Here is a 22,106-nt window from a genome sequence, read left to right on the forward strand (position 1 = left end):
CCACGGGAGTGTCCAATCATGTTTTTCTTGAATTTTGCTACGAGACTAAGACTTAATTTGTGTTTACTGATTTCCAATTACAAATGTAGTTCTCTTAGATCGAATAATTATTAAAGCTTGGCATATTATACGGTTCGTGGCAGTCATTAAGCGGAAAGGCGAGTTGCATCGCGAAACAGACAGTACCTTCAACAGTACGACATTAATACCTCGCCAATAGACATCTCGGTGATAACATGATATTTTGAATGTTTTTATTTTCGGCGCAAAATGAAAGATAATTTTAATATCAGCGAGATTCATAGTGGTAAAAACACTTCGCTCAATATTTTTCACGCTCAAATAATTTCCGCTCGCAGATCTTAAACGAGCGGAGATAGCTAAAGTGTAACTTTAAGTTCATCTCAAATTCTCATATCTGCATTAAGGACTTTCTTTCATGACACTGTAGAGAAAGCCGGAAGATGTGTTAAAAAAAATGACATATCTTTCACTGTATTCACCATTTTTCCGTTTTGAAACTTGCATGCCAAAAATTCTCTCTCAATACCAACACAACTTGTGTAGTTGTGGTTGCAATCTAAATTAAGCAAGGTTTGGTGCGATTTGTGAATAACAGCAAAAATAAAAGCAAAACCTCGGGCGTATCCCCTGGAAAGCAATGAGTAATAATGAGGAATAGCATCCTTTTTGATTAATTTACAATCTTGCGTTTTGAAACTTACAAGTTTCCTAATATAACGTAAATTAGCATTCCTAAGATTAATGTTTTCAAGAGCGTGGTAGTTTCTTCCGACATGATGGAAAAGTCAAAGATTGTAACAATATGAGGTCGTAGAGTGATTTAGGGGTATCTCTGGCGGTCCAAGAGGACTTAATCGAGTTATGGTTTAATCAATTTAGAAGTAGATCAACGAAGGTTGGTAGGAAAGCTTTATTTAAGTATCAGCCGGGATGTTTAGCTCAGTTTTGACAAACTAATTGAGGACACTGCTAAAGTATGAATATTAAACAAATATATACTTACATTAAAACTGAGTAATACATGCTAACTAATTTTCCTACATAAAAAAGCCGATCAGTGTGTACTAACAACAGATAAATATATTGTGTAGCTGCTCTAAGAACATACGTGGCAATTCTTACACTTATCTATTAAAACTGTTTTCAGAAGTCTTTCCTGTTCATCCTTTAAAATAAAACTTAAAACAACCTATTATATAAAACATTGTTCAAAAAGAAAAGTTTTCAGAGATGACTTGAAGGTAGTAACACTAGAACTAAGATTAACATAACAGTGGGAAGACAGTTCCACGTAACAGCTTGGGGGTACACATAGAGAATGCTCGGTCTCCAGAAGTTTTTAGATTTGACAAAGGAACTTGAAAGTTGAAAACTAGATGAAGACCTTAGTCGTCTATTTGTGGTGAATATATGCAGAAAGTCATAAATGTAACAAGGAGCCACCAAGTTTTTCAGGGCCGTTAAAGTTATCAAAAGTAATTTAAAAGTAAAAGGAGGTTCAATGGGCAGCCGATGAAGATCTCTGAGTAATGGCGCGCTGTGATCATACTTGCAGCCACCTAAAATTAAGCGAGCTGCACAATTCTGCACAAGCTGTAATTTATATACTTCCGGTGCAAAGTTTCGTTTCGTTATGTTTTTCTTTGTAAATTTTTAATCATATTAATCTGTTCATTACTTGGGTGATTTTATAATAACCACCTTAAGTTTTTACTTCATATTCCAAGGCATAGTAACCCTGTTCCTTTGTCTTTTATCCTGACTATTTGAAATTGTACAAATAATAAAATTCTTATATCCACTAAAAGTTATATGTTTAAAAGTAATAATGCTATTGTTTTTCCCTGTAAAATGGAAGTGTTTGAATCGCACATTGCTTAGAAACGGCATATTGATTTATTTTCAGACTTATCTACTTTTAGTCTATCTTTTCCCGTTTTCTGTCTTAGTTACCACGCATAATTAATCTCGACAAGATAAATATGCTTCAATTCCATCTCGTGTTCCACTCCATTCCTCCCCTTTCTCAGAAACCACTTCCCAAAATCGTATGCAAATTGTCAGTAGAAGCCCGGTTTCCCGGCGAAAAAATCAAACCTAAGGGTAAATTCGTTTGATGTCCAAAAGCTGTGACAGATTTACATAGCATAAGGGTACTTCAAATGAACAGGTTCTTAATAATAAAAAATATAAATATGCCCTACGTAAATTCAATTCTGTTTACTGTTTTGTCTTCGTATACTTTATTTTTCCTGCAATTGGAAGCAAAATTGAAATGCCAAACTTGGCACAAATCTATTGTTTCCATCAGGCTTAGTATATAGCCTTCACTCTTTCTTATAAATATTTCTTTAAGCATTTTTGCCTGTATCTGCAAGTAGCATTGTGATAAGAAAACATTACATTTGTGGACATACTTAATAATGGAAACTTAAGCAATAAAACTACTAGACTATAGAACAATCTTGGCTCCATAATCAGTGAAAAGTTGGATTACAGATTCGACTTCAAACAAAAATACAGCCGTCGTTTTCCTTAATAATGGGGTAAAGATGGCTTCGAAAAGTCGTAACAGCAGTTTTACTTGCGCGGTTTTATTCTCGCCGGTGGTATTGACTTAATAAAAGTTCAATAAAGTACTTCTTAAAATACGTTTTTGGTTTTGTAAAAAGCATGAGTACTTCGTGAGTGTTCAGCTTTCTGCCGCTGTACATGTGATAACTATATACTCACTATAAAGTCAGCGGTCGTTAAATTGAACTGCCCTAAAATTCCTTTTTTTCTTGGCTTAAGCCAGTTCAGTAATTACAGGTGGGTAAAAGATCTTCACAAGTCTTGCAGCATGCTTTCTTGTAATAAGGAATGCAACAGTAATTTACTTTCCTGACTAATTGACAGTGTGCTATCGCTGGGTTGTCTTCACATTTATAAGGAGGCTCTGTTGGTTCTGTGCGAGAGAAAAAAGTCAAATCGAAGTGATTTCTCAGCAAGTGGTCATAATGAAACACATCGTTCATAGCCACAAAATCGCCTCAATAAAATATGGGATCACTATAGCAATAGTCGTCGTCTTCGCTGTCGTCATCGTCGTGTTCGTCGTCGTCATAACTATCGAGATCGCCATCGTTATTGCAATCGTTATCGTTATTGCTATCGCTATCGCCACTATCATTGTCACTATCGCCATCATCATTATCGACATCGCTATCGTTATCGTTATTTTTTGCTATTGCTTCCGTTTTCGTTATCATTATCGCTATTGTTATCGTTTTTGTTATTTTCATGGTCATGGTCATCGTCATCGTCGTTGTTATTGTGATTACTGTCGCTCTCGTTGTCGTCATCGGTATGGCTATTGTTGTCGTTCAAATCAAAATCACAAGCCAGGATAACAGATATCCAGAGTGAACTACCTTGAAAAAGTCAAATCTCATCGAACTCTCATCTCACGACCAATTCGACCACAGTTTTCCTTACCCACGTCTTAACAGATCGAACTTGGGGATTTTTGTGGACGTTTCCCAATTAGCTGCACAGATTGATTATAAACTACAGCCTCCCAGTTAGTTCAATGGATAGAGCGCTTGACTGCTGTGCGGGAGGTCGAGGGTTCGAGCCCCGGCCGGACCAACACTCAAGGTTTTAAAATAATTGAGAAGAATATGCTACCTTTCTATAACATCAAGAAATGGTTAGATACTTCACGGAGGTCCCGTCTCCTGCAGGACTAGGGGTAGGAGACGTTAATTTCCCACGCACGAGATTACTGTGTGATGGATGTCTTCCCCGGGGTGGGATGGGTGGGTTGGGTTTAGGTGGATGAACCTAAGGGGACTAGGGTCCTATTGTTCTCCCACCTGTACAATGTACAAATCTTTAGAAATCCCTAAAGCCATACCTACCTTCTTTCTTAATAACATTCAAATACATTTTGTCACTTGCTCCACTGTAGTTATTGCGACCGCTGCATTGATAGTATCCGCTGTCGGAAGGCTGAACTTGCGAAATAACAACATCAGTTCTTGACACTCTCACCCTCCCCTGCTGGGTTATGAGAGAATTGTCCTTGTACCACTCCACTATGGGGCTTGGTACACCACCTGATTTGCACGTGATCATAACATCTTCACCAGGACTCACGGTCTTATTATTCGGTGATACAGAAATGAAGACTGGGACTATTACAGCTAACCGGGCTTCCACGGTGTGCATTGGACCGACCCAGTTAGTTGCGAAGCACGTGTAAACGTCATTATCCTCCTGCTTTATGTCAATTATCCTCAGGTCACCATTATCAAGTATTCTTATCCTTTCCGAATCCAGACTGCTGACAGGAATGGCGCCTTTTCGCCAGCTGATGACGGGAGCTGGATATCCTGTTGCTCGGCAACGGAACAAAACTTCGGTGCCAACGTAAGCCACTGAAAATGTAAAACATACCACGTCATTCGCTCGAAGATTTCACCCGAGCAAATTTCAGTTGACTCGTAACCAAATCAAAGTAATCGAAACAGTTTATCAGAGCAAAGGAAAATCTCACAGAAGCCAATAAGAACTAAAACACTGAGCGCGGGAAATCCTGGAAGAAAAAGCCCCGATGCGTTCTAAATGTGCATCTGATTTGTTCACAAGATTTCACGTGTTGACCTGCGTGACCAATCGCAGTTAATTACAAAGCAACCCCGGATGATTTGGCCTCTTCTTTCCGACAACCAGTTGAAAACTGCTCAGAAATCTCCGTAAAATAACTTGTCACTCAGCACCTTCTTACTAAATATCAAAAGAAAGGTACTTTTATCGAAACTTCGATGTTTTCTGAACAAGACATCTCTTTAGACAGATATTGGGAAGATGCAACGAGTAAATAAAGTTTTAAAAAAGAAATACTTCTTCAACTCAATTATTTATCGTATGATGCAAATTTTTGAAAATCTAACCCTGAACTTTTTTCGGTATTTCATAATTCCGTCAACTCACTTGTATCCTTCGGAGGTTGGACGATCTGCGCTGCCTGCACCTTCCGTGCAGTTGTCGGAGGCACTGTCGTGGTTTTTGGTGTTGATGACGGAGGAGGAGTCATTGTTTCAGTCGGGGGAGGGATGGTACTGAGTGCTTCGGTAATCGTTGGGGGTAGAGTGGTAGGGGGTACTTCAGTAGTTGTTAGGGGAAGGGTGGTAGGGGATACTTCGATAGTTGTTGGGGGTAGAGTGGTAGGGGGTACTTTGGTAGTTGTTAGGGGAAGGGTGGTAGGGGATACTTCGGTAGTTGTTGGGGGTAGAGTGCTAGGGGGTACTTCGGTAGTTTTTGGGGGAAGGGTGGTAGGAAGTGCTTCGGTAGTTGTTGGGGGTAGGGTGGTAGGGGGTACTTCGGTAGTTGTTGGGGGGAGGTTAGTATTAGGAATCACAGCTTCATCTGCGGTGGAAGGTGGCATGGTCGTTAAGGTTTTGGTGTGAGTGGGGTATGTGACAGTGGTGAAAGAAATTGGAGTGGATGGTGCAGCTGTGGTTTTTCTCCTTGTGGTAATGACTTTAGTCCCAGTCTCAACTGTGGTAACTTGCTGTGTTGTTGGCTTGGTAGTGGTACTTTGCTCAGTTGTTGTTACTGTCATAGGAACTGTAAAAATAATCAGGAAGTCGCTGTTAGCGAATCCCTGTGTTCTTTCACTAAAGTTACTTCTTGGCGCGTTGATGTGAAAAGTCTAGACGGTCTTCTTCAGCTAAAGTGCATAGTCTGCGAAAAAGATTATGCTTTTATCGATGTCGGAATTAGATCTGAGGGCATAAACTGTCAAAAAAAAACCTAATTGACTTAAATTGTACATGAGTAGATTGTTAAACTGAAAAAAAAAAAAACAACTTGATTGCTTGTAAACCTTTAACATTTGTTCTATGTCCTTGTGCAATAAGCTCTCACGTTAATGTTCGGGAAATATTTTGACTAGCAAACCTTCGCATTCTTTCTCGACACACATCTCTTCCGACACAGGTTTGTCTTGTGCCTTGCACCATTTTTCTTGGATATCCTCCATTGAGTCAGCAAGGCATTTGATACTTCTTCGTCTGACACCCTGGCCACATGACTTGGAGCACTAATCGTGTGAATAACGATGAAAACTCAGAAAACCTGAGTGCTGGTACGTACACCTATACAAAATATCTGCGTGCGAGTGGATAATGTTGCTGTATACAAGGTGCAATGAATATGTTAGAATAAAAAGAGATATATATGTAGAGCACTTGGTTGTAATATAAAGCCTTGAAAAAGACTTGAACTCCAAACAAGATACAGGTGACAAATTAAAGATTACAAAAAAGATCAAAGTAAACTCCAAAAACAGAAAAAAGGGTCCACGTGAGTACTAAAAAGAACATAGCAAAGGAAAGAGGGAATGTAAATTGTGGTTTGAAATATTGCATTCGATAAACTTAAAACAAAAAATTACAGTATTGGCACAATTTATCAGTGCAATTTATACAACTCATTATAACTGAATAAAATTGAACACGAGGCTCTTAGGAGTGCACTACAAATAAGAAAGCGGGGGGGAGGGGTGGGAGGGAAGGGGATTTATTTTCCCCTGAGGCTCTTGTGATGTCAGTTGCGTTACGCGGAATCCAATTTTAAAATACCAGAATTAATCGCTCACCGGTTCCCAGGGGTAGATGTACCATCCTGCCTGACAGGGTCGAATTGAACACTTTTGTATTTTTGACATCTCACGTTCCTTTTTACACTGATCACTCAGCACGATGCGGAGGGTTTTCGCCCCTTCTCGTTTGGCGCATAGAACATTTCTCATTTGCATTCCAAAGCCACATGTAGCTGTACACTAGAAAAAATAAAAGTCACAAATAAAATAACTGACACATACCCAGGGGTATAGTGTATGGGATCGGAACAGTAGATCATTCATTGCGACCATTACGCTTTTACAAACATGTTATTAGGAAACGGTTGGCGGAGCTCGCATTATTTTGGATGTTATAAGTTCAAACTGCTCATATTTCCAGACGTTTTAGCGGATGGGGATGGAAATAGATTTTGGTCCTAGCCCCGTAAAATTCATTATTCACACAAATGCCTGTTTTCCTTTTTTCTTCTCTTGTTCTAAAATTTAGAGTTTTCAGATTAAAACCGTAATACACTGTGAAACGAAACTTTGCCAGATTAGAAAACAAAGGGTGCTTGAAACTTCGTCAGATTAGAAAACGAAGGGTGCTTGTTCGAGAGCTGATACGAAATTCCCGCGTAGTTGAAATGTTTATAAAACTACTTTGATTTTGAGTCATTACATTGGAGAGGGCTTCATTCACTAAAACGTGTTTTATTCCGCTCACCTTACTCCACTGAGACGCGTGCCACATGGCGGGGCACGGCGTCTCACTTAAGCATTTCTTTGTGCTGATTGGCCGAGACGAATTGTCACAAAGTTCATCCGGGTACTTTTCCTCGTTATTAGTGATGCCCACGCAGTAAACCATTCTAGTGCTCATTCCTTTTCCACATTTGGGATGACACTGACGATTTACAAACAAACCAAAAATGATAATTCACAAGAGAGATCGTGAAGAGAGATGTTACTCGTTTAACACAGGTGTAGCACAAAGAGAAATCACTTCGTAAAAGGAATCGAGCGTCAGATCTTTTCGCAGTATGAAATGCAGTTGTTACATACGAGCCTTGTGATACGGGCTGAACTCCGTGATAGCACATCGAAAAATAAAATGAACTAGCCCCTTGACTTTTTCATTGTCTTACAATGGTGAGAAATGAAAAATGTCTCTTCCAAAAATTGCAACCATGTAGGACATTATTAACTTCTATCTTAGGTGGATCTCGATTTCATTGTTATTCCAAAACTTTTGGAAGGACAAGTTCTACCTACCTCGCTCCAGTTTGACGCAAGCCAGGTTACAGTGCAGGGACCTGGGTTACACTTCATGGTTTCTTCCGGCTTCAAAGCGAAGTTACAGCTTTTTGGGGGTAAAATGGCACCCGTTTCAAGGACTTCACACGTGACATCACGGTATTTGGTGCCCATGCCACATGAAGCAGAACACTGCAGGGTGCAATTTGAGTAACGATCGGTGAGGACATGTTTTTGACCGTATGGTGGATCGGTTATTTAATATTCTTAAAAGTTTTGAGCGTTTATCGCAAGACAGAATAGTTGCTCAAGTTGTAATAGAGATGCGTGCGCTTCGATCAGTCAAGGATTACGTCATATCTCGCTGTATAATCACCTCACGCGAGGGGGTTATGGCAAAGGGCGGTACAGACATCAAGGCCTGCTCACCACTTTGCTGCTGCTGCTGCAAAAAAAAAAAAAAACTCGACCACTACACATTATATCGCGCTACATTCAGCCTCTATACCCGTTAAGTACAGATTACAAACGTCTCTGTTTTTTGATATGTAAAAAGTTGAATCAAAGATATAAAATATAATTGAAATTTATTTGCCCCAGGCTGAGTGAAAATTGTTCTACGGTCCCCTTTACCTCGTCTCGGGGATAATTCATAGATACTCAATTCGCCGAGGACAAATAATTATTAATGTTGTAGGATGAGATTTGTCTGAGAAGCGACTTTATCGTTAAACAACCGATATTATTTCACTAATGATTTCGATCACAATGAACAACTACACGTACGTACCGCTGACCACTGACCCATTGACCATTCAGGACAGTTTTTCTCCATCTGACATGCGCGCATGATGATCGGTTTGGGACCTGAACACTGGTCATCGGAGATAATGGCAGTCTCCCCTCCTTCTACCACGCGCTGACAGTGAACTCGCCTAACCTGTTTACCTTGACCGCATGTGATAGAGCAAGCACTCCAGACACTTACGAACCAACTACAAAAAAAAAAAAAAAAAAAAAAAAAAAAAAACGGTTCAATACAAAGAAAGCTAAGTAAAAAAGAATACAGAGAAACTGCTATGAGTATGAAATGGTCCTCGATATTGGAATCGGTGCAAAAAAACAAAAAACAAGAAAACAATCCGCGAAGAGAAAACAGGCGGAGCCGATGGTATCAGGCTTCTAAACAAGGAGCGCTCTAATTCAAAGCACACCGAGGGTTCACAATAGAGAATGAGACATTGGTGCACGTGTCGCTCGAAAAATAGCAATAGTACCGAAAATAATCACAGCAACAATAAAAATCGTAATGGAGGGCCGTTTTCAAACCTCGTAAAGAGCGAGGCACCTTTAGTGGACCTATGTATCGAGGCTACCCTAATTTTTTCATCCCTATCTAGAAACCAGTCTTAATCCAGCATCTATACTTGTATTTCGGCCTCACCTTGAGGGACAAAGTTGAGTGTTACATCTTTTTTTGGGTGATGGTTTCTGATCTTCTGCACAGTCTGCGTCAGAAACTTCCTTTCCGTTGTCATTGCGGACACAAAATACTCTCCTCTTTTGCTCGCCTGAATAAAAATCAAATCAAGAAAACAAACAAACAAACAAACAAATTGAACGTTCATTGAAAAAGCCTAAAGAGCTTCATTTCGAAAAATTCTTTTAAGTAATCAAGGGATGACGTTGCGCAGTTTTTGAATCACGATTTATGAAAAGAGACAAGTGATCCAGTTTTGCAAATGTTGGAGTTTTGTATTTTAAAAACTCTTCCAATCAACTCTAAATGTTCAGTCCACAATTTCAACATTCTTACCTCCTGCACATGATTTGCTGCATTTATTGAACTCGCCGGTTTTCCAGGAAAATCGAGTTGGCTTAGGGTCTATTACCACAGAGTTTGGCACAGAATATTCGTGCGAAATTCCTGGGTTTTCCTCTCCTCCCATTAAAAGGACCTGTTAAAATATTTTATACTGTTTTGGAAAAGTATTCACAGCGCTTATTAAAAGGTAGGATATTCGCACAGAAAAACCATATGCGATCGATAAAAAGCAACTTACCTCAACCTGTACAGGAACTGTTGTGGGGCCCAAAGCGAATATCCTCTCTTGTCCAAATCTGGTTCGCTGGTAGGTAAAAACAGTGCCGGCCACTTTGTACTTAGCGGGGTTTCTGATACGATAGTCTCCGTTAAAGAAGTAATTTCCGAATAGGTCAGAGAGAGCTGGAGAGAAAACAATGAAGAGAGAGCAAAAAAAATGTGTATTCTACGCGATACGTTGTAACTCGTACTTAGCGGAAACGGATAGGGAATCCTTTTCGGTATGTGCTTATACAGTTCTTGTAAACTGCGAAACGAGGACTCTTCGGTCTGTTACAGAGCCAGCCACATATTAGCTCTACACTTCAGTGGCTCTACTATGGCGGATAGCTAAAAAATAAAGATCGCAAGTATGGTTAAAGACAGTAAAGTCTCCCCAGAAGTAATAGGCGTCTAGCCTCAGTTATAGTAGTTTGTGATTCAACATCCGTCATGGACATATTTGGCGTCGCTGACCAATCATAGCGCTCATTCTAACTGAGAGATATAGTTAGGTTTGTTGTACCTAAGAAATGCGACGAGGGAGCCATTTTTGGCGTCGCTGACCAATCATAGCGCACATTCTAACTGAGAGATATAGTTAGGTTTGTTGTACCTAAGAAATGCGACGAGGGAGCCATTTTTGGCGTCGCTGACCAATCATAGCGCTCATTCTAACTGAGAGATATAGTTAGGTTTGTTGTACCTAAGAAATGCGACGAGGGAGCCATTTTTGGCGTCGCTGACCAATCATAGCGCACATTCTAACTGAGAGATATAGTTAGGTTTGTTGTACCTAAGAAATGCGACGAGGGAGCCATTTTTGGCGTCGCTGACCAATCATAGCGCACATTCTAACTGAGAGATATAGTTAGGTTTGTTGTACCTAAGAAATGCGACGAGGGAGCCATTTTTGGCGTCGCTGACCAATCATAGCGCACATTCTAACTGAGAGATATAGTTAGGTTTGTTGTACCTAAGAAATGCGACGAGGGAGCCATTTTTGGCGTCGCTGACCAATCATAGCGCACATTCTAACTGAGAGATATAGTTAGGTTTGTTGTACCTAAGAAATGCGACGAGGGAGCCATTTTTGGCGTCGCTGACCAATCATAGCGCACATTCTAACTGAGAGATATAGTTAGGTTTGTTGTACCTAAGAAATGCGACGAGGGAGCCATTTTTGGCGTCGCTGACCAATCATAGCGCACATTCTAACTGAGAGATATAGTTAGGTTTGTTGTACCTAAGAAATGCGACGAGGGAGCCATTTTTGGCGTCGCTGACCAATCATAGCGCACATTCTAACTGAGAGATATAGTTAGGTTTGTTGTACCTAAGAAATGCGACGAGGGAGCCATTTTTGGCGTCGCTGACCAATCATAGCGCACATTCTAACTGAGAGATATAGTTAGGTTTGTTGTACCTAAGAAATGCGACGAGGGAGCCATTTTTGGCGTCGCTGACCAATCATAGCGCTCATTCTAACTGAGAGATATAGTTAGGTTTGTTGTACCTAAGAAATGCGACGAGGGAGCCATTTTTGGCGTCGCTGACCAATCATAGCGCTCATTCTAACTGAGAGATATAGTTAGGTTTGTTGTACCTAAGAAATGCGACGAGGGAGCAATTTCCTGAATATCAATATTGGTAGCACTGGCAGGAATCGTCAGGAATTCTTTATATCCTGAAATACAATTTAACAAGGACACAAGGTAAATGCTAGTGGAAAATTAAAAAGCCCAACAATGAAATACTCAAAATGATGTCATTTGTGACCAAAATTTGATAAGAAAACTAGTCACATTGCAGGATATAAACACCCGACTATTCTCAATTGGGTATCCAAAAGTCACTACACAGAAATTTTTAAATAAACAGAAAGTGGTTGAAACTTGAGTCGGTCGTGGGCTAACCGGTTGTCGATGTTTTATAACTGCACCTGGCAAAATTGAACCAAGACAACTGAGGAGACAAATTCCATGAGTTGCATGTCGGTGGGTGAATTCTGTGAGCTTACAAAATTGAATTCTTACCGACTCGACTAATGTCCCGCCTCAAGCCTCTCGCGGCCTTGCCGCTCGTTTTCCCGACCCCGCTGCTCCACGCCTCAAAGCGTTCACAAAACCTCCAACAACCCAAGCTAGATATTTATTTCAAATACTTTTGCAGTTTTAAGGTACATTGCGGACCTATCTTTTGTATTCTTACCATCGCCTTCCTCGGTGTTAACCCCCTTCTCTGTTCTACAATTCTGTCCTTTACCATTACACACTCGACATTTATCTTCTTTCGCATTGGAATTCAAAATGAGATCGCAACCTAGTTTCTAAAAAAAGGAAAAAATTGCATCCTTATTCAAATCATATCTGACAGATCAGTTTAGGTCACGCATCGATATAACTAACGCCTTATTGGCTGCGCATGCGCAGTAAAATCCCACTGGCCAATCAGAAAAGAGAACAAATTACATTGAGTCAATATATATGCAAATACAAACCAAGCGCGATGAAAGGCAAGTGGCCAAGTCGGTATTTGCTTTAGTTTCCAATCTGATAGTATGGAACAGTTGTACACTCGTATAAAATTGTCATAGAGTAACGCTAAACTACTGCAATACAGAATTTGTTTCCACACCCAATGAAAAACTTGTTTCGCAATAACAACCAACCCTACGCCCGCGCACCTTTTTATAAAAACCTGCTTGTACAGCTATATATCTAAATGCTTGTACAGCTATGCGAGATTTCCACGTGCCAAGGAGAGGAAAAAAGTGAAAAATGCGGTAGGCTAGCACTCAATACTCTGGACTTCGCATGAAATGCTTTCGGTGGGTAGATCAGAGTGAAGCAATTTACACTTGAACCTCACAGTAACCTCCACTCGTAGAAGTACAACCGAGTACTACCGAATTATCGGGTAAACCTTACAAAATTCTGAAGGGTAACCCTTTGGGGAGAGTTGCAATAGTCCATGTCACACCATGCTAACGAAACCGGAAAAGTTCGATGGGATTCCTGGGTCATACGCCGCTGACCTACAGATCCGAAGATAAACAAGCCGTTGCAAACTTATTACCCATCCACATACCTCGCACCTCCCATCCACACAAATATCATACGAGTCGACAGCGCACGTTGTTCCATCCACCACTTTGTCTGCCCAACGCACAAGGAAGTATTCTCCTTTCGGCATACAGTTCAAGACACATTTTCCGTTGGCTGAACAGCAGAAAAAAAAGTCAGATTAGATTATAAAAGAAAAGTGGAAATTATAGGTATGGAGCACCGACATCCTTTTCCAAGATTTTCTCTCTCTTTGATAGTAAAAAATTTAGATGATCTAAGAAAAGAGAAGTGAAAATCTTTGAGAAAAAAAGCAAACTGTCCCCAAACTGTTTTCGGCTTATCAAAAGAGGGATCTTTACATAAATGTGTTTGTTCTGGTCAAAGATTGTGGTTTTTCTAAAAGAGGCCTGTTTACAGCACTAAGGACCAAATAATAACGAAATTTTTCAGTTGCTGGAAATCATACCTGGTATATATGGAACCCATTCAAATCTTTGCCCATCCACTGTGCGATCGTTGAAGGCTTCGCATTGTTCAAGACGGAAATCCCTGGATCCTTCCGGACAATCCTAAGATACAAAGGAGAAATAAGAGGTATTGAAGATTCAAGATGTTACAGCGATTATTACTCAGCACGGTCTACTTAAAGCATTTTATCACCAACTCCTCTAGCCCACGGGTAGCCGTATCCCCCCTCGAGGAAAAACTGAAGGGTGGGAGCGTCCCCCCCCCCGTTAATCCTGGGGGTACAGCTACACGTAGGCTATAACCCCTCAATTTTATGAACATAAAACAGGCTTTCTCTGGTTCAGAAAAAAAAAAAACTTTTATTCAAACATTCAAGCATTTGGCTGTCATTCTGAAGTCTTAACGAAACAAATTCTAAGCATCATGGAAACACAAAAACAAAACTTATGTTTTAGAAATATTTCTATATTTGAATCTCACAATGGTTTCTATTCTTTTAACCAATTTCTAAGAGAGAAATTTGGAAAGTTTGATCAGTTGAAGTGTCAAGAGTAATCGTACGTGACTTTGCTTTCATTAACTATGTAAGCTAAGGTAAGACTGGTCAACTACAGCACCAAGGATAACCTATTAACAACGTCAGATTGGCATCAGTTTAGGGGAAAGTTATAGAAATAACATATTACCTGTATGTTACATGTTCTGTAAATGCGTTTACCTCCTTTGCAAAAGTCATCTGGTCTAAGAAAACAAAAACGTAATCAAAGAGTAAGCTTTTTAACTGCAATATGAAATCTTCAACACAATTTTTGTTTAAATTTGGAAGTTTTACGAGCGTGGTGGTCCAGTAAATTGTAATCACGGACAAGAAGTATATTCCTTGCAATGCAACTCCTAACTTAAGAGGAATATATGGGTACCAGTAAATGAGCTAAAATGGGGTGGGAAAGAGAAAAGCTTAGTTGGATGGGCAATCTTCCTATCCAGAAAATAAGCCCCCATTTTTGAGTTGTCGGTGCTATGGTATGATCGGAATTTAAAGCATCTCGGTTCAGTAGGAGAGATCATAACAAGAAATCGGAAGCCGCCTGAGGTTAGAAAAGTAATAGTAATAATAGTAATCAAAGTTTTAATGCCTTTACGTGGGGCATGGTTACCCATATTGGACATCCATCACACAATAATCTCGTACGTGGGAAATTAACGTCTCCTACCCCTAACCCTGCAGGAGACGGGACCTCCATTTATTCGTCCCTATCCGAGAAGACTAGAATATCTAAACCATTTCTTCATGTTATAGAAAGGCAGCATATTCTTCTCAATAATTTTAAGACCTTGAGTGTTGGTCCACCGGGACTCGAACCCTCGACCTCCCGCACATCAGTCCAGCGCTCTATCAATTGAGCTAACCGGGAGGCGGTTAGCTCAATGGTCACCATGCCTTCTTTTTCTTTGTGCCATGCTCATGACAAATGTCAAACATCTATCTTTCCACAGATCCACATTTAACATAAATGTAGCTATTTATCTGGCAAGAACGTTATTATTCCTATTGAATGAGATATCAAATCGCTCAAACTTTATAAGGAGTGTGACTATATGACAAAAAAAAAAAAAAAAAAAAAAAAGAAAAGAAAAGACACAAGTAAGCAGACAAACATATGACTTTGTAACCTTTCCTTCTCCTGACACTCTCGTTCTTGATAAGAAACACCCACTCCACAAGTTCGGGAGCAGGGTTTCCATTCGCTCCAAGGCCCCCACTTTGACGATGATCCATCGTCACCTTGAGCCTGCAAACAGTTGAAAAGAAAAGAATTAAGAGGTACACAAGTTGGAATCACGCGATTTATGCGTGGTTACGAGCGAAGTCTGCCTATCAGATCACGTGGTCATTTGGCTGAGGATGTCAGGATAATAACCTAAAAACCTTAGGGGAAAAAATAACGTGGTATGTTGTATGAAAACTAAAAACAACGAACCATTGTGTTTGTCGTGAAAACTTCACTGACATATTTTAACCTCTTTATGTCTCTCATTAGCTTGACATTGGTCAGAGATGACCTGGTACTAGCTGTTTGATTTACTAGTTTGCCAAGGGACATGACTAGAAAAGGAAAGCAGTGCTTGAAAACCCTTTTGTAAGCTCGTGTACGTCGGGAACGGTTAGCCGGAAAACTTAATGATAAAACCCTTCTGGTATAACTATCTGAGACTTCAAGGGAGACAAATCCGTTTTGGCACATCGTGGATAATTATTTCCCGCTAATTAGAACTGGATAACTAATCAACAGCGATCGATGTTGTTAGGTGCCAAATCTTTTCTCTATTTTAATAAAATTGTTGGTACAAAACGATGCCAACTACCACTGTAAATTCATTTTGACTCATTTGTTTCATTCTATGCAGACGACATCGGAAACGGTAATTTTCTGCAAAAGTCTTATCCATGAATAACTGTTCTACAGTGAAAACTCCACTGTAGTAAGTTATGCCCGGTGGATGGACCCTTGAAGTGATGAGTTCCTGCCAGTGAATTCTAACTGTTTGAGATGATCAAAATCTGTTTTAATAACGAAGCAAAACCGACCACACACGGTTTTGTTCACTTTTTACGTTTTTTTACGTGATTCTACCCGTTAAATTCAGGATCATCGCAAAGGAATCTAAAACTCGAAAATTTGAAACACTTTCTCGAATTAGAACCATACCGACCATAACAAGTCAAAGAGCTCGTTTGATTCATTTGCACTGAAAGATTGTCACAATTTTCTTGTCTGGAACGTGGGAGGTAAAACTTAAGAGTACTATTTTGTTCAGACTTGCCGAATTATCACTGCACTCTATAGCGAAGTCATAAATGTCCTACAGCAGTGCCCTCTTGGGTGCTAATTGAATTAAAAGGTTGTTTCTTAAAGTATGTCAATGAGAGGGAAATTTAAAGGAGATCATTAACGGCAAGAGACTTCCACTGAACAGGAGTCTAGACATTTCAACAGATGCCAATTTCTTAATTCTTTTGTACCAAAATTTGTGCTTCTAATCATTATTTTCATACGTACCGAGATACTGACGCGAAAACAGATTCCACGCGAGATTAGAATTTTTCACCAACCAGATTAACGGTAATCTACCGACGGATTTAACCATAACACTCCTCTTCTTTGATTCGTAATCCCTTAATCCCTTAGCGATTATTTTGTCATTCTAATTGCTTGAAAATTGACAAACAAATCTGTATGTTTTAGATAAGAAAACTCCGTCCAGAAGTTTTGGTGTCACTTTGAAGGAGAAAATACATCATTTCAGCTCTAACATCGTTCGGACACGCTAGCATTCAATGGGTTTGTTTATCGTATTGACTTGTCTTCGGTTGATAAAAATTTATGAATGTTGAACTTGAATATCTTCGCAGGCTTTGACCTACTTAGAAGATTACCTTATGAATATAAATATATAACACGAAGTGCCCCTTTTCTAGAACCTCATCGACTGTCTCCATTTCGCCGCATAATTACCGTGAGCTGGTCAGGAATAATCTTGAAATAATCATACAATTACCTATCAAATTAAACTAATTTTCTGTTTTCGTAAACGACATCAACTCTGATAATGAGAGAGCCAATTAGGAATTTCCCACCTTTTTTCCCTATGAGCTGTCGAAGCAAAAGCCGTCCCATTCAATTATTAGTGAAAATATCGAAATCAGCACGAAACATCACGCAGGATCACGCAGAATTGCGTAGCGTGTGTCCTTCGCCTGCGCCCAGAGCGGACAAAATACGTGATCCAAGGAAGTTAATATCGTTTTCAGGTGTTTTACAGAAGCTTTTGTTATCGCAGTGACTCTAAAAACACCGATAAACTAACAATAGATAAGAAGAGCTTTTCCTTATCGGGACATGCGAATGCTGTCTTAATTTGAGTAAGGGAAGTAATAAATGAATATTACTCTCTATTCTATGTCATCAACTCGTTGTTGATATCTTCAATCAATAAACGGTTGTCATTACTTGAACTCGCGTGTGCTTTCAGATTAGGGAAAGATTATCATAGATAGAGATACATTACGATAAAAAAATTTCTCTAATCACACTAAATGAGCAGCAATAGATACCGTATTCCTCAGCCGTAAAAAGCAAGCATATCATGTTGAATGGAACCATCTCAGTGGTGCGGTGGCATAAATTATCCTAACAACTCTAAATAAAGGGAGTGAAAATCAGAGCTTTATGGTATCGCCAAGCCAAGTTTGCGAAGGTCATCTATCTCTTCACAGAGGTTATCTAGTAGCTAATTTAAAAGCCATATAGAGGCATCATGCCGTTAAGTACATGCAAACTTTTCCAGAACAATTTATTGACTGAGGGAGACGAAACATGGAAACGTCGAGAACTTATCTTGGCTTTTCTACAGAATCGGATTATAGGGATTCTATGACTTTATTGGGCAAGAAATCACCTCGAAAAATATATCATTGTAGGAAATAAGTCTCTCGTCAGTTTTAAGAGTCAATTTTGCGCACGAACAAACATCTGTTTGGGGTAAACGGAGAAAAAAGAATCGATTGCATGGTGCGTCAACCTTTAATCTTTCGCAGTTGTTATTATTGCTATTATTATTTTTAATCTCAAATATATAAGAGGGAAGCATCAGCCTAAAGACAAAGCAAACCAAACCTGACCGTGTGCCAGAGAATTCTACAGGTTAAGAAATTGTAAGCTATATCAATAGAGCGAAAAGATATTTTTAGCACACTTAGAACAAGCTGGACGATGGACGAAGTTTTATTTTATATTTTTTTTTACTCGTCCTCCTGGTTTGCTAGATTGTCAATCGGGATCAAAGAACTTCGCCATTTGCTTTGGGAAAATTTTTTATTTCTAAATCTTTAGATATTTTATAATATGTAATTCTTTTATCTCCTCAAACACAAAGCTGCGTTTGTCCTTCCCCAAAAAAGACTCCTACCATTGCTCTTTGACCATTTTAAACAGGTTTACCAGAAAAGAATGCATGAAATCCATGTAGTTTGCGGAGGCCCAAAACACAGCCTTTCGTTTTACCTGAATATTTACTGGATACTTCAAGTTTTAACTCTAGAAAATGTCGAATTGCTCTATTAGTTTGATCTTCGGGTTCATAGGATCTATCTCACCTTTTTTTTCATTTTGAAAAATTTCCTTTGAATTTTCCAAAATCGTCACAATAATCCTCTATTTCCCCAGGCATCATCTATTCTTATCTCCTGGGAGTTTGTCTCGCATAGAATAGGATATATTTCAATATTTCATTCTAATCGACGCAGTTATCTGTAACGCATGACTGTATAACCCCAAAACATAACAACTTCTGAACACTTCTTAAAATTTATCGATGGTGATAACTCTGCTCATTTCCAACGACCGAATTCTTTCAAAAGGTGTAACCGTTGCGTGATGTCTATTTGAGCATTAGCCACTTCAGTTTCAAAAATCCCTTTTTCATTCATACCAGTTGAGATTCGCTTTCAAATTGTGGTGAAAAAAATCTTCTTTGGGGTTTTTTGATCACCCAATAAAGATACATTTAAGGCTTACGTAGCGTTGCAAATCTCATGCTTTAGCAGGTACACTTCTGCTGTTGTCTGACAAGATATATTTTTAACTTTCCTAATACATGAAGACAAAGTATCCCGTCGTGAAGAATGTCAAAATTTCGAGGTTTCAAAGGGAGAAAAGTATAAATAAGGAAACGTTTATGACAGTTATGAAGAAGTAACTAATAAAGGTCGCGAGCACATGGCATTTTGGCAATTTGACATGTTCCTCTCCACAGTTATTATTAGCGCTCTCGGCGAAACTGTTTAGAAATGGAAGACAATCCGGCGAAATGCTTCTAATAACCACAGGACATCGATCTATAAACGAACCCTGGCCTGAATTTTAATATTGTGGTCATTGGCTGCGCATACGAAGCGAAGCCCTGGAATGTAAGTTTGGAATGATTTCAACATTGTTTGCACTTAGCAAGTACTGTCTATCGTTTGTGATGCTTCAATCACATGAAGTGCAGTTTTCCAGCTTTATACTTAATATGTGGATGACCTATGATTTCAACACCACGAATAACATCTTTTCATGAGGCTCTAGTGTACAAACAGAGCTTTTTCAAGGGAGAAGATAACTACGGTCATTATTAAAGATGTGTTCGGGCCATAAAGAGCATACTTCGAGAATTTTGATGGCTCCCTCGACAAAAGTTGACAAAGTGTTTTAATCATCGGCGATTTCAGTATTCATACAAAGGTCAGGAAACCAACCCAAAATTAATCAGTTCCACACGTAAAAAAAGTTACTGAGGAACATCTCTGTCTCACCTCTTTTGAACAAATTAAACTTTCAAGCGCTGGATGTCATAACCGTTTTCGATTTTAACGGCGGTGTCTCACAGAAACTCGAGCCTCAATTTCCACGGCAAACAGCATAAATCCTGTTTACCTACGGCTTCTCTTTGGAAAACTCCTTACACCAATATTTTTTTTACACCCCCCAAGTGAAGCATTAGACGAGTAAGTCAACAACTGACCATTGGAAAAAAATCTTTTACTTTTCGAAGGTTATCCTAACGCCCCCTCATCGTCAATTGATCATGAAATCATAAGCTCTGGGAAAAAAATGACAATCTAACCTATATTAACCTTTAATTTGACTATCTACGGAGACTTGAGCACAAAATGAAATCAGACGGCGCAATTAACGGTCAACCTCTGCAGGGAAACAGCGGCTGAAGACCCAATATTTATACAACATAATTACTGAGAAACTGTGCTTTTTCTCACCTCTGTACCTGTTGGCGCCAAAACCCAGCACAAGCCGACAGAAATTGACAAGAACCAGTGCTGGCCATTCATGATGTAACGTGCTACTGAAACTGAACAACACAAAACTCGTTCGATCGTGGAGTCTACGCGTTGTGTAGTCGAATAAACTGATGAAAGAAAGTACAATTCACACGCGATAATCCAAACATAAATTTACCAATAATTATCATTCACCACTTATGAAAAGTTCACACGGCAGATCAGTTCGCTCTTTTGGCTAATAATCTAAATACATGTGCGTGATCCTCATTTTTTTAAAATCAACCCTTGTTATGCAATGAATTACGAGGTACCTCTCGGTCAGAACGTTTCTGTCGCTCTGTTCTTCTGTTCAACTTCTGAATAACCAACGCAAACCGAATGCAAATCCTTTAACTTATATGTCGTCCTGTATCATTAGAGGATCATTTTCAGCTATTGAGATAACACATGCTGCAGTTCGACTTGTGACTTCCGATCGCGCGAATATGAGCTGAAGAAATTGAAAGCTTAGAAGGGAAATTCACTGATCTAATCAGAAAAGAAAATAAATGTTTCTCGTGTTTAGCGACAAATGAGGTATATTGTCCAATTGCGCTCTTCTAAAGTCATATATTACCTTCAAGACGAATGTAGAACACAACGCTTTCCTTTACCAGCTCGTTATCTACGTTTAGTCGGCCAAGGAGGCCAACAGAATAATTCCGGAACAAGGAGATCGGCTGTCCTAAAATTGTGTGTCGATCAGTTGGGTTACTCTGGCCCCTTCAAAATAAACGTGTATTGGCTGGTTTAAGCATTTGAGAGAACTGAAGGCAAGTGTGAAAAATGAAAACAGAAAGTGGTTTTATGTCAAAATAGAAAACACAAAGGCTATCTAACACACCTTTTCCGGAGTATTGAACCGTTTAAAGGGCTTCTCCGACCCTTTCAGCCGCATTTATGGGTGTCTGATTAATGTCTCCAGAAGTTTTGAAACCGTAGATGGGTGTTGCGATGCACGATATTCAAAATATGTTCATCATATTTGATTCCATCATTGAAAGGTTCTTTCATGTCTCGATCATCTCAATTTTTAATGTGTAACGTCAACATGTTGACATACAACACTGTTCTGTCCTTTCTCTGTGTTTGGATAAAACCACAAACATCCAAGGCGTGTAGACTTCTGTTATTGCGTGGGACGGAAGTTAGTAATTTGTTACCTTTTTTTTTCAGAGGGGAAGGGATGGGTTTAATTCTTTTTCTCGCCGTTGAGCCTTAATTTAGTTTTTCGAAGACTTTTTTTAGGAGTTTTCTCTCCCACGTTACCGATTTTCCTTTTCAAGGTTTGTTAGTAATATCAATTAATATTTTCTTTCATTTTTGTTCGTGAGCTTCTATGGTAAACAAGCTTAACACTCTCCCGTCTCCACTCCCCTAGCATATATACAAAGTCTGTTCTGTTGAAAGGAAAGTGAGCTGTATTGAAAATGTGCAAATTTCTTTACGTGGAGTCATAATTTACGCTACGCTATGAGCATGATTTCTCGCGAGCAAAATAAAAAAATCCTCCCTCAGCGCCTGCAAACGGGTAACAGAAGTTCACATTATTTTGAATTTTTCTAACGCAACGTTGACCCAGAAATGTGATACATGACATGACAAGAGTACGCACTTTCTCGCATCAAGTTTGCAAAAGCATCCACGCGCTTTCACAACGTTAAAAAACAAGAAGTACGAATTGAGAAATGCCATGTGAAAAGAACTCCCCTA

General features: G+C 39.4%; 1 protein-coding gene across 3 annotated transcripts; it reads right to left on the reverse strand.

Annotated features, from left to right (window-relative positions):
* Positions 1–915: 915 nt before the first annotated feature.
* Positions 916–22,106, reverse strand: LOC111347425 (papilin). 3 transcript variants are annotated; one of them, XM_022954683.2, is made up of 20 exons: positions 21,238–22,106; positions 20,971–21,116; positions 20,331–20,422; positions 15,185–15,303; positions 14,197–14,251; positions 13,509–13,611; positions 13,065–13,195; positions 12,186–12,303; positions 11,581–11,661; positions 9,955–10,118; positions 9,708–9,849; positions 9,336–9,462; positions 8,682–8,886; positions 7,910–8,083; positions 7,362–7,541; positions 6,671–6,853; positions 5,971–6,112; positions 5,002–5,637; positions 3,927–4,445; positions 916–2,971 (listed from the first exon to the last, which is right to left on the reverse strand). In XM_022954683.2, exons 3-20 carry the CDS (start codon positions 20,400–20,402, stop codon positions 2,823–2,825), a joined length of 3,300 nt encoding a protein of 1,099 aa, XP_022810418.2. In that variant the 5' UTR covers positions 20,403–20,422; positions 20,971–21,116; positions 21,238–22,106; the 3' UTR covers positions 916–2,822. The 3 variants fall into 3 exon arrangements, with proteins under 3 accessions (XP_022810418.2, XP_022810431.2, XP_022810414.2); XM_022954696.2 differs by lacking the exons at positions 20,971–21,116; positions 21,238–22,106 and adding an exon at positions 20,666–20,900; XM_022954679.2 differs by lacking the exons at positions 20,971–21,116; positions 21,238–22,106 and adding an exon at positions 20,530–20,665.

This window comes from Stylophora pistillata, chromosome 6, assembly GCF_964205215.1.
Source record: "Stylophora pistillata chromosome 6, jaStyPist1.2, whole genome shotgun sequence".
Taxonomy (NCBI): domain Eukaryota; kingdom Metazoa; phylum Cnidaria; class Anthozoa; order Scleractinia; family Pocilloporidae; genus Stylophora; species Stylophora pistillata.